The following is a 13,093-nucleotide window of genomic DNA, read 5'->3' as shown; positions in this document are numbered from 1 at the left end:
TTAGCTAAACTCTGCTGACCACTTTAATATTACAACGATAAATTTCAAATACAATAAAGATGCTCAATTTTATTCAAAATAATTGGGTTATCAGATAAAATAACCTCTAAAGAATTTATCTTTTGAACAAACATTAAGTTCTGACATCAAGCAGTTTTGTGACATCAAACAGTTTTGTGAGCATCACATTTGAATGCATCGACCCCTTTTCCAAAACAACCGGTACAAGACTCATGATACCATCGATTACAACCCTGGTCAGAGCATTTTACACAGTCTTCGTCATCAGACTCATCATCATAGTAATATCCATGACAATAGTTACAAAAATCTGCTTCCTTTTCCTCCTCTTCTTCTGCTTTTTCCTTCCTTTTTTTCCTTTTCAGCTTCTCTGATTTTCCGTCCTTTTTGTTCAGTTTCTTTATGACTCGCAATTTCTTACGATTTTCCTTCTCAATTCTCTTTTGCTCTTTTTCGTTTTCCTTGTCCTCGATTTCCTTAATTACTTCATCTGCTGTAAGACAACGTGCTGATGCGATTCTTCGAGATTTTTTGCTAGTAGGTATCTTTCTCTGCTTTTCAAATGAGGGAACCTTTAGAAGACTAGAAAGAACATCGCCTGATGCGCACGGAACTGTGCAATCAGCAGAAGTAGACGTCAGATCTGATTCAGCTTCAGTGTCGGTGGATTCCTGATCAGATACCTTAGTTTTCTTCAGGTTTACAGTCGCCTTCTTGACTTGGTAAATGAGAAACTATGGATGGTCCAAACACCTCTTCAGGTATTATTGAGGGGTTGAAAGGGAAAATTCCAGTAGCACGAAAGGCGCTAGCAGCATTAAGCATCGTGCAAACTTTATGATAGGCTATCGTGAACAGTCCACAAAAGTCATATCTTGTTACTATCCGCCCTGGGTTTTCTTTCAAGAACTGCATGCAGGCTTTGTTATACTCTGTTTTCAGTGGTTTAAACACGCACTTGTCCATAGGCTGAAGTTCACTAGTTGTATGGGGTGGTAGGCAGAGAATCTCAATCTCGTTTTCCTTGGCCAGCTGAAGTATTTCCAAGCTGATATGAGATGAGTGTCCATCCATTATCAGTAAAACTGGTCGATGTGAAGGAAGATATTTCATAAAGTGGTATTTAAACCAGTGCTCAAATAGCTCCCTGTCAATGAATGAAGACTTACTGGTAGCAAATAGTGCGCCTGGAGGGGCATTTGCAACCAAACCCCTGTTTAAGCGTTGTCCCTTGAAAATAATCATGGGAGGAATGTATGATCCAGATGCACTGGCACAGATAACCGCCGTGACATTTTCTCCCCGATCTCCACTGGTCTTGCTGTGGATAGCTCGTGTGCCCCTCAGTCCTATGATCTTCGCTGGCGTGTGGACAGTGTTTATTCCAGTCTCATCAACATTGTAAATCTGAGACCCTTTGTCAAAAAGCTTTAACTTGTTCATTGTATCCTCTAACATTTGAAAGTAGGACGTCACGACGTGCTTATTTAACATCATACCCCGTGCTGCTGAGAGTCCCTCGGGTTTTCTAATTGCAAGTTGTGGATGTCGATGCATGAAGCCCTCATACAAATCATATCCTGCTTTTGCTTTGGTTTTACTGAAAGGGTGCTTAATTTTCAACATTTCTGCCATGGCGTATGCAGTTCTACAAATATCATCAATTGTCATACCAAAACCACATTTAGCCAAATGTGACCCAAAAGCTGATTTTCTTGGTCTGCAGAAAACACAGTTGGTTTGGAGGGTGGGTCGTCAACTTGCCTCTTTCCATTCACTCTTCTCTCTAGCGTAGACTTTGGGACGTAAAATTGTTCAGCCCCCCTGCGTATGCTTAACCTTTTTATCTTGACAGCTTCAACCCCTTTCTTCATCGAATCTATCGACCATTTCCCTTGTTTTGGTTTTTCATTCTTTTTTCTTCTGGCCATATCTAAAATGTTCAGTAACACGCTCTATTAAAAATGGGTTTATAAGATTTTTGAATATAAGAAACAGTGGCGTGGGAAGCAAATTGAAAGGGGGGGGGGGGCTAGACTAATCATCAGAAATCTTCATAAGCCAAAAAAAAGACAGATACAAAAAAAAAATAATAAAATAAAACATCTAAGGGGATATACCTATATCTATAACGTATACCTAATATGAAATACCTATAACTCCTAAATAAAATTTTACCTAACAAAAAAAATATTTTACCAAATTATGAAATTCCTATTCTGGGGGAGGAGGGAGAAGGGGAGGGGCTAGTATAATTTCCACTTTTCAATATCACTATTATTGGTTCATTGTTTTTAAGGTTTTAAGGTAAATTTAGGACCAATTATGTTTGCTGCAAGACAAAGTGGGGGGAGGGGGCTGGCCCCTTCCTGATGCTATGTTGCTAATGGTTGGGCCTAACTTTGCAAAAATAAGTGTGTGTGTGTGGGGGGGGGGGGGTTCTGGCAGCCCCCTACCCCCACCCCCCGGTTCCGACACCTATAAAAAAATTATATATTCATCATATATAATCCTCTATACCCACTCAAGGCAATAAAATCGAATTTCTTTTACACTATACAATCATCAATTGCAATGAATCATTACAACGTGAAAAAAAAGTTTGATGTCCCACAAACCCCAATTGCTTGAAGAAAAGCAATAGCCCTCTTTTCATGCTACTCAATATAAATTCTCCTACATTTTATTTAATAAATTAAGAATTGGCTAATGATACGGGAAAAATACTGCTTTAAAACACAGCATCTTTTCATTTTCAATTGATTTATTAAGTTAATCATTAAAATTATAAACACAGTGACCAGGCTAAACAACTAAAAATATGTGAAATCGTGACGTCATAATAAATTAAAAACTGTGTATGCAATACATCAATTTAAGAAAAGCATTTAATTAATAATTCTTTGAGGATAGGCACATTTTGGGTGATATGAATGTGTGAAAAATCATAAAGACCAATTTTATTTCACATTTTTTTTAAGTTTAAGAAATAAGCCTTCATATTATTATTACCAAGTTGGCAAAGCGTTCAACAGAATGTCGTCATCTATAACATTAAACGTTTTTGCCAAGAAAAAAAAGTAATGTTTATTCAAATGTCATAAAATTAATATCGTGAATTGATAAACATCTCAAAACAGACGAAAAACATTATATGAAGGTCGACCTGTCTATACAAGGTCTTTTTGTGAATTGTTTGGTAGTTTTCAGAAAAAATAACAAACATTAAAGGTGATAAAGTCTTTAACCTCTTCTAAGCAATAAGGATTGCGTAAAAGCTTACCTCTGTACTCATCAAAAGAGGATGCTGTCTCGTTTTGTAAAATTTCACGCTTGATGAATTTGCTTGAAAAAGACGCGCGGGGAGATAACTTTGATCGCTGAAGGGTTTCCATCGACGGGCGATAACTTGCATTTTATTTATAGAGGGAAAATGTTTATGTGTCCCACTTGCCCCAGTGTCCCATTTACCCCAATTTCCCCTACAATGTATATGAATAAATTCCATGCTTTAAAATTTGAAAATGCCATAAACAACACAATATTTTAAAACAGATATGTTATTAACTTTTTTCTAACTGTTTTGAAAAATTAGGGACCGTTACGTACTGTCCATTTCGGATATCTACCCAATGTTTTTGTCTCTAGGTCAAGGGATAAAAAGGCTGAACATGCGAATAGTTATACGATGCATTTTTTGCTTCGATGGATAGAAATCACTATAGAAAATGTACTGGAATTGATATATCAACCTAAAATTGATAGTGAGGGAACACAGTACCTTAAACGCGGTTCCAATACCTGATAAAAACATATATGTCATGTTAATAAATAAATGAGATAGATAGAAGACATAGGCTCTGAAGGAAAGTTAAAGCTGTATTCTCACGTCAATGGCTATATCATAAAGCTACGCTCATGACGAAAAAATAAAAAAAATGTAAAATAGACCATCGTGACGAATTTATATAGAGTACTAAATTACTAAATTCTACCAGAACGCCAAAGATCTAGAAATGACGTCGCTAGCGTGCAGCGACTATCGTTACCTCATGCTCTACAAAATATGTTATCTTCAGAAATAATTACCACAACGCATTAAAATTTTTAGGTCTGAATTAAATTAGGTAGATATCTCAAAGCACGAATTTTTGTCACTTTACGTGGATTTTTCACGATTTTATCGCATCTGTGACATTACTTTTGGATCAACCCTCGTACTTCAAAAATCTTCCTCTTAATTCCATGGCCCAAAAAGCTGTAACTTGTGTGAAAGCACCTTCGGGTAATGTAGATTCAAGTTTTTCAAATCATGATCCCCGTGGTAAGTATGGGCCACAATGAGGCTTCGAATTTTTACGTAGGAAAATTTAGAGGAATGTTTTTAAAATCGTCTACTCAAAAACCAATTGGTCAGTAAATCTGAAACTTGTGAAGAACATTCTCAGACAATGCAATCTAATTAAAACTAGATTACTGATACATGTAGACTGCATACAGTACGTGTACATTCAAGTTTGTTCATTGTCCTTTGGGGTAGGGTCAGGCCACAATGGGAGGTCGAATTTTTAGATGGGAAAATTGTTTAATTATTAACTAAAATTCAATTGTATGATATTATTTAAAAAAATAAAAATAAAGCTACATTCATGACTTCTTGAAGAGACCTCTATACGTACAAACTGATCGCAAAATAATCCAATATACTACTTAATCGATTAAAAAAAGATTAATTAGTTACTTTATGAAAAAAAAATTGATAAAAAATGTATTTAGAGCATTGTGGCGAATTTATAAAGAGTACTAAATTACGAAATTCTACCAGAACGCCAAAGATCTACATGTAGAAATGACGTCGCTAGCCTGCGCCGAGTCGACTATCGTTACCTCATGCTCTACAAACTATATTATCTTCAGAAATAATTATAAAAATGCATAAAAATTTTCAGGTCTGAACTGAATTAGGTAGATATCTTAAAGCACGAATTTTTGTCACTTTACGCGGATTTTTCACGATTTTCACGAGATGAATCTCTGAGTGTCAATTTAAACCAACGTACATGTATTTTTTTTAGCTGTTCAAAGACTTATCAGAGATTGTTGCAGATTCTCGTAATTTCAGTCTTACTGTCTTGTGGCAACGCACTTTGAAAAAAATCTTTTCAAAGTGCGTTAAATTTTTGACAAAATCAACGCACTTTGATTTTTTTTTTCAAAATGCGTTCAATTTTGGACAAAGTTATCCCACTTTTAAAAAAAATTTCAAAGTGCGTTATGAAGGTACATATTCTAGTATCGACACGCTTAACACACTTTGAAAAAATAGTTTTATATCACAAATTCTGGAACTGAATTTCTAATTTGTTGATAGTATGATGATTTGTTAACACTCGTGAATCTAATTTACCGTATTTAGAACGGGATGGGGGTGGGTGTTAACCAAAGATACAGGTTAAATACCAGTGCATCATTTAATTGATAACAAGAAGAAGGTCCCCTACCCATCATTTTTCTTTCCAAAACATATGATATTCAGCAACTTTGGGTAAACATTGAAGATCGGAAAAAGAATCATGCTCTGTATAAGTACATGCAGTGTTATTGAAAAAACGAGATGGCTGAACAGTAATTTCTCCATTGGTATGTTAAAGAATCTATGTGTTTCAACAGTAATCCTCTAATTTCGTATTCTAATCAAATAAATCACTTCAATAAAAGAATATTAACTTTAACTAACATTAAATTAAATTAAACTTAAAATCAATCATTAGGATGTGGGCTAATTTTCTCTCACTGATCTTCTAAAAGATCATATTGTTGGTAAGAAAACCCCGACAAAATACAAAAGCACACCAATTCATGGATCCGCCTCTGAATTATGCAGCCTGTAAATCTAGCTTGTACAGAAAAACTGTCTGGTGACCACTGACCACAGGGGATTCAGTATAACATAATATATAATATAATTAAAAGTTGACTGACATAATTTAATGTAAAGAACTCTGAGTGACCAAAGCAAACCGTACTTTGTGTTACTGAACAGACTAGATTAATTATATTTATTGTTATTTCAAGTCAAAACGCGATAAAGGTTAGGCAAAGTTACCATATAAAAAGAGATTATTATGTCAAAAAATCTAGATAATTGCTTCCATAATTGACACAGATACGTGTTTGGTAGGGTAAATGGAATGGGGCTTAAGAGAAAATAGGCCAAATAGTTAGAAGTCCATATTGAATGATATAAAAACGACCTCATTAAGATATGGATCACTTTATCATTGAATGCAATGTGGATCCTCTAAGAGCCTCTGCTGGGTCTTTTATTTATATATCGATCTGACTCGCACATCATACCGACAAACCAATAGAATTAAGGCTTTAATTATTTCGGGGTACACATACCGCGCTCAAATCCCTTCATGTTGTCAAACCTAGTTCTGTATCTCCCGCAGACACACGTAATCGGGTGTTTGGAACAGGAAAACTGCCATTTACCTAACGTGTCGGGTTTTGACTTTTAGGCAGTTGTGAAATAAAACCACAGAATTTTGCGTGCACCTAATGCATTAATTGATTTTTATGGTTAATTCTACCCCACAATATTCAATTAAACTCGACTAATATAAATACAACGGTTTTAACAACATCCGTAGATAGACGAAATACCCGGATGTTAAATGCAATTAAATGTATCCCAGTGTATGCATTATACTGGAGAAGAAATGCCAATTAAATTCGAACTTGTTTGACCTTAATACGTACGGCATGCATGTCTCACTTTTTACAGTTTTTTTAAGGCAACTTTTAATACCAAAGCACTCATTTGACTTGCTTTCTTGCGGTATTTTTCGTAAATAAAGCTGAAAATTTATATGATGTTAATACACCGACTTTCTTAGTCGATTACTTGTAATAAAGTGAATAGAGTTTAAAGATATATATTTGGTTTTTGTTCTACGAATGTTGAAAACAGTTTTCTTTTCTCGACATGTTTGATCCGTGCTAAGTTTCACTCTTTTCCATCCATGTCCCAGGTGTATTTTTGAAGTGGCTAATAATTGATCTCTTTTGATTTACTAAGGCAGACATGTACTCGAGAACAATTTGTGTTTCTTATGATCAGTTATTGGATTAGATGTTTGTATAATCAAAACTTTAACAATATCAATAATTATCATAAGGCGTTTGTTTTTATAATCGTTATTCTTTGATCGTTGATTTGGCACTGACAATGACTAAGTACCGTGGAACAGGTCACATTTGATTTGCTTTTAATAGTTCAAGTTCAAGTTCTTTATTCCAAGAGACAAATGTCTCATAGGTTATACATATGAACATATACATATTAAATAAACAGTAAGAAAAAACAAAGTGTACATAATCAATTTGGATAATTCACATGAAGAGTTCGTTGCTTGTTTGCATAATATAAATATTTACCTAAATTACACAGTTCTTTAGTATTAGAGGTAGATAATAACTGTATAACTTTATAGACACTTGGTTTTCGGGAGTAGTATTTTTTAATATACTTATCTCTTAAACTACAAAGTGATGGACAAATAAGTAAAAAATGGAACTCATCTTCAATTACATTTAAGTTGCAAGATTCACATTTTCGACAATCACGTGTTAAATTATCATACCTCCCTGTTTCAATCTTTAAGTCATGTGAGGACAACCGTAAGCGTGTAATTAATTTACGATATTTTACATGAATTGGTTTCTTTAGGTAAACTTGTAAACAAAAATGATCAACAACATGTTTATATAATATACATTTTGATGCATTGCTTATATCGTTAACAACTTTTTGTTTAAAGACATCACACATTCTATTAAATATAATATCTAAAATAACAGACTCTTTCATAGTACTTTGATATAAATCGGCTAAGCCTAAGATGGACAATTCTTTCCTGATATTTGAAATCCATATGTCATTACTTTTCACCATGTCTTCGTAGCATGCTTTTAAAATACAGTTTTTACTGTTTCTCAATTTAAACCAGTATTTAAAAATGTTTTGTTTCCTGAAAATCTCTAATGGAAATCTACCTACTTCATAATAAACTGCACTGTTGCAAGTATTTTTTCTGACACCCAAAACCTTCTTACAAAAATTTATATGAACTTTTTCTACATCTTGACCTTTATGGAATCCCCAAATTTCAGCACCATAACTAAGTACACTTTTTACATAAGTATCAAAAACATTCAATTGAGTTTCAACATTAAAATTCAAATCTTTCATTTTACTAGATATGCTGAACATTGCTTTATTTCCCTGTGCTGCACAGTGCTTTTGTGTAGATAAAAATAAGATGATACGGAGCTTAATTGTATGTGAGAGTCACGAGAAAAAAGGAAAAGCTGGGACATTTTCTATTTTTAACGGATATTTAGATGAAATACTTTTCAATTGATTTTAAATCAAATAAATTTAGTATATGTAATCATAAGTTTTTTAATTCTTTTTTAATTTAAGATGAGATGAATGTGGCAGAAGCATTATTTTATTAAAAAAAAATATCACAGTTTCAAATAGCTTAAATCATCGAGAACTCGACTATCGCTCGACTAAAGCCTCCGATTAATCGACTAAGCAAACCGAGTAAAATTGACATCCCTAGAATATATTGTTGGAAATCAAATTATAAAATTGATATTAAATCAATTTTAATCAATATTGCAATATCTAAAAACTCCCATCTTATAAGGGCTAATCTAATATCTATTCTAAAAATTAAAAAGTATGGACTTCCTACTGAAATAAGCCTCGACGATACTCGATTCAAATGTTTACATCGCAGAATAGGCAGTACTAAGTAACCTGGCTTAAAATAAATTAATAAATAATACGGTGAGAAGTTATACACAAAGATAAACATTTACAGCGTATTTTCAACGCACGCCCTTCAAGAAAACAGTTATGTGTTGGAAGACCTTTTCAAACCTTAACATACAGATAAAATAAAGAATATTAAATTGCTGAAATATCATGACATCATTTTGTCTTTTATGTATAGATATTTGTCAGTATCACGATAATGTATAGATATTTGTCAGTATCACAATAATGTATAGATATTTCTCAGTATCACGATAGTTTTTTGGCAGCCACCAAATAGTTTTTCTTACCTTCTCTTTTCGGTTTCTGCATTTTATTATTACAAATAACACAAAATGTATGTATGCTGATAGTTGCATGTAAAACCTGCAACAATTTATGAAAAACATTCAAATTATATGTAATTAACAACGAACAAATTGAATATAATATTTCAGGTATTAAATAATAAAACCAAACAAACAAACATACAGACAAAAAAAAAAAAAATATTATTAAAACAAGAGGCAAATTGGCCTTAACGGTCACCTGAGTAACATATTACCCATACACAAACTTGTCGAGGAGTCTCATGTATGCATTTACGGTAATTAACAAGATTTCATTCGAATTCTGGAGTAAAAAAAATTATAAATTTGTAATGACGACCTGCCTGAAATCTTTCAAAAAAGAACTATGTAACCTATAATTTTGGCAAAAAAATTAAAGATCTGGTCTACAAAATCATGAATTTAGTTTTCCTTTCAAGTGTGTGGGAGTAAAGAAGATAATTTTTTAACATTATATGCATTAACACCTATACATCCATTTTGGCCTTGCCCTAGAGTCAAACCCATACCCCAGGTGACATGAAAATTAAAATTTCAGTAGAGGACTTCCTGGTAAACATAATTATTAGTCAGTTTTTTATACAGATGTGTTAGAATAGAGAAGAAAATTTTTAAACATTATATGCATTTACACTATATTGCCATATTGTCCCCCCCCCCCACCGATGTCCTGAACCCCTGACCCAGGGGCCATGAATTTCATAATTTAGGTAAAGGAGATTGTGGATATCATAACCATGTATTTAGTTTTTTGCCCACATGTGGGGGGTAGAGAAGAAGATTTTTAAAGATTAATTACCTTTTTTCTATAAGGCCATATTGGCCCAACCCTAGAGCCTGAACCCCTAACAAAGAGGTCAAGAATTTCACAATTTTGGTAGAGGGCCTCATGGACATCATAACCAGGCATTTAGTTTTTAACAAATGTATATGGGAGTAGAGAAAATTTTCTAAGATTTAATACATTTTACTGAACTATATGGCCATATTGACCCCCCCCCTCTAGATCCTGAACCCCTGACCCAGGGGTCACGAATTTCACAATTTTAGTAGAGGGCTTCATGGACATCATTTTGCATTTAGTTTTTAACAAATATATATGGGAGAAGAGAAGAAGATTTTTCTAAGATTTAATACATTTTAACTATATTGCCATATTGGCCCCACCCTAGAGCCTGAACCCTTGACCCAAAGGTCATGAATTTCACGATTTAGGTAGAGGGCTTTATGGACATTATAATCATGCATTTAGATTTTAACAAATATATATGGGAGTAGAGAAGTAGATTTTCTAAGATTTAATACATTTTAACTTTATGGCCATATTGGCCCTACCCTAGAGCCTGAACCCCTGACCCAGGGGCCATGAATTTCACAATTGTGCTAGAGGGTTTGATGGACATTATGACTATGCAACCAGTTTTTCCTCACATATGTGGAAGTAGAGAAGAAGATTTTTTAAAATTTGGCTTTTTTTTGCATATTTGGCCTCACATTGGGCACCCCGGGGTTGGTAGAGCCATGAATTTCAAAATTTAGATTCCTCTTACCATAGAGATGCCTCACACCAGAAATGGTAACAATCAGCCTTACAGTTTTTAAGAAGAAGTTAAAAAAGTAAATTGTTAACGCACACGACGCACGTCACACAACGCACGACGACGGACGAAAACGGATAGCAATAAACTCAGGTGACCTAAAAAGAAAACCCAAAAACAAAACAAAAGGAGTGGAAAAATTAGATCGCAAGTTAAGAACATTTTGCGATTTGTTCTTTCATGACTCTTTCTCCGAATTCTTCTCCTTTTCTTTTTTTTGCCTGAGATATCATTCGTTTTCGAGAACTTTAAGATTAAAAAAAAGTGAGCCAAATTAAAACAAGCATTCTGAGAGTATTGCATAAGCAATACACGTCCCCTACCGGTTTGTATTATTCTATGAAAGGTTCCAAGCACACAACTATTTCAGAGCTATTGTAAACGAGATGTCATGCTTTAATCAGAGATAAAAGAACAGAGGAAATTAAAACTATATAGTTGATATAGAAATTAAATAGGAAATAGGTAAAATAATACTCTTTATTTCATCTCCTGTAATTTCTAAAGTCTATTCTGTATTCGCTGGTAAAAATTTGTGAAAACAATGCACTGTTATGCACAATATCATTTCTTACCGTCTTCTGTACCCCGAATCAAACGAAACAGTTAAACAGCCCAACCCGACAACGAACCCGATTGTAATAATACTACAAAAAAACCCTGCCGATTAAATTTACAACACAATGCTTGACACTATTTTATAGAATTTATTTGTTTGTTAGAAATGATAAAAGGAATGGTACAGGAAAAGGAATGGTACAAGTAACGCACGATATTATTACTGACTACATACTGACCTCGTTTATTCAGGTACACACCGAACCCGATAACGAACCCGAACATTAAAAAATTGGAATATAAAAAAAATAATTTTCTCGAAAATATGTCAATCAGACGCTACAAAAGTGTAAACTTGATCTGTAGTTTGACATTTTGAAGCTGTTCAGCAAGTTTCATATTATTCCTCAAATGCATAAAGAAAAAAAGTGTGGAAAACTGAAGTGGGACAGACAGACGGACTGACGGACGGACAGACAGACGGACGGACGGACGGACGGACAGACGGACTGACGGACGCAGAGGAAAGCTATAGTCCCCTCCGGTGAAATTGTCTCTTTTGTCTACATTGTCTCTTTCCCTGTCCTGCTTTGAATCTCTGAATATATTGTTAATTTTTATTCATTACTATATATTTACATTCTATTGTGTTTTTCCATTGAATTCCGTGATGTTTAAATGCCTCTAAATGCAACACCTATTCACTGCGTATGAATTTACGAGTAATTTACATATGTAGTTCTCAAAAAGTGATTTCTATGTTATCGGTTAAAAAAAAGCATTTCATGAATGTTGTCAAAACACGATGTTTTATAATCATTCAACAAAAACGTTGACTTAATTGTTAAAAGCAACATTTCAAGAGTTATTTATCATGGATTATATTTTCATGCTCGTCGATCTTATCTCAACAGTCTATGTGAAAACCAGTTTAAACCGGTTTTACAATCAGCTGTTCTTGCTGTTACTTATTCACTCCCTCCGTGATCTGCACTTTATATCGATTTATTCAAGTAAACAATTGATTTCTTCAGTAAGAGAATGTAAATATAAGCATTAAATGATTTATTTTTGACGTCGTCGTGTCAATAACTGCCGTCAGGTGAGCAGACAAATTATCATAACGCGCTAACGCGCGTTATTCAATTTGTCTGCTCACCTGACGGCAGTTATTGACACGACGACGTCAAAAATAAATCATTCAATGCTATAGTAAATACAAAACGAAAACAACATCAAAACAAATAGGCCATTTTATAACTTATGGAGTATCTAATGGTTTTAAGCATCATCGAAATTTGATATTCTTAATTCTGAAAGAAATGAAATAAAATGTAGAAAGTAAGAGCAACCTTCGGAGAGCTTGTGAAGTATGGAGTTGAAACAAAAAGATAAAGTACAAAGTTACCTTTAAAGGAGAACATGTCTTCTGATCTGGTTTGATATTGGGTGTCTGTTTTGGCTGCATCTAAAAACAAACGAACAATTTATTCAGAATTGACCTTGAAACCGCAAACATGGATTATTTATTGAACTTGGCGACAGTAAGAAATTTTTAATGTTACAGTATAAAACTGAATATCAAGATGTAGGCCAGATAGGGTACATTTCTATACTATTGTATAAATAATGTATGTACCTGTAAGCGCCATGTTTTTTTTTCTTTATTTTTGGACCAGCAGGTGTGATCTTTTAAAAAAATATCGATGAAAAGTTACTACACAGTATACCCA

General features: G+C 33.8%; 1 protein-coding gene across 1 annotated transcript; it reads right to left on the bottom strand.

Annotated features, from left to right (window-relative positions):
* LOC128157106 (uncharacterized) lies at nucleotides 1-1,887 on the bottom strand. Its single transcript, XM_052819479.1, has one exon. The coding sequence runs from the start codon at nucleotides 1,690-1,692 to the stop codon at nucleotides 706-708; it is 987 nt and encodes a 328-aa protein (XP_052675439.1). The 5' UTR covers nucleotides 1,693-1,887; the 3' UTR covers nucleotides 1-705.
* Between the last annotated feature and the right edge of the window lie 11,206 nt (nucleotides 1,888-13,093).

Source organism: Crassostrea angulata, chromosome 7, assembly GCF_025612915.1.
Source record: "Crassostrea angulata isolate pt1a10 chromosome 7, ASM2561291v2, whole genome shotgun sequence".
NCBI lineage: Eukaryota > Metazoa > Mollusca > Bivalvia > Ostreida > Ostreidae > Magallana > Magallana angulata.
The sequence above is the reverse complement of the archived record's forward strand: the minus strand, read 5'-3'. Positions and strand labels throughout refer to the sequence as shown.

Coding starts and splice junctions, on each gene's coding strand:
- LOC128157106 (XM_052819479.1), bottom strand. CDS start 1,692: ATGACAATTGATGATATTTGTAGAACTGCATACGCCATGGCAGAAATG.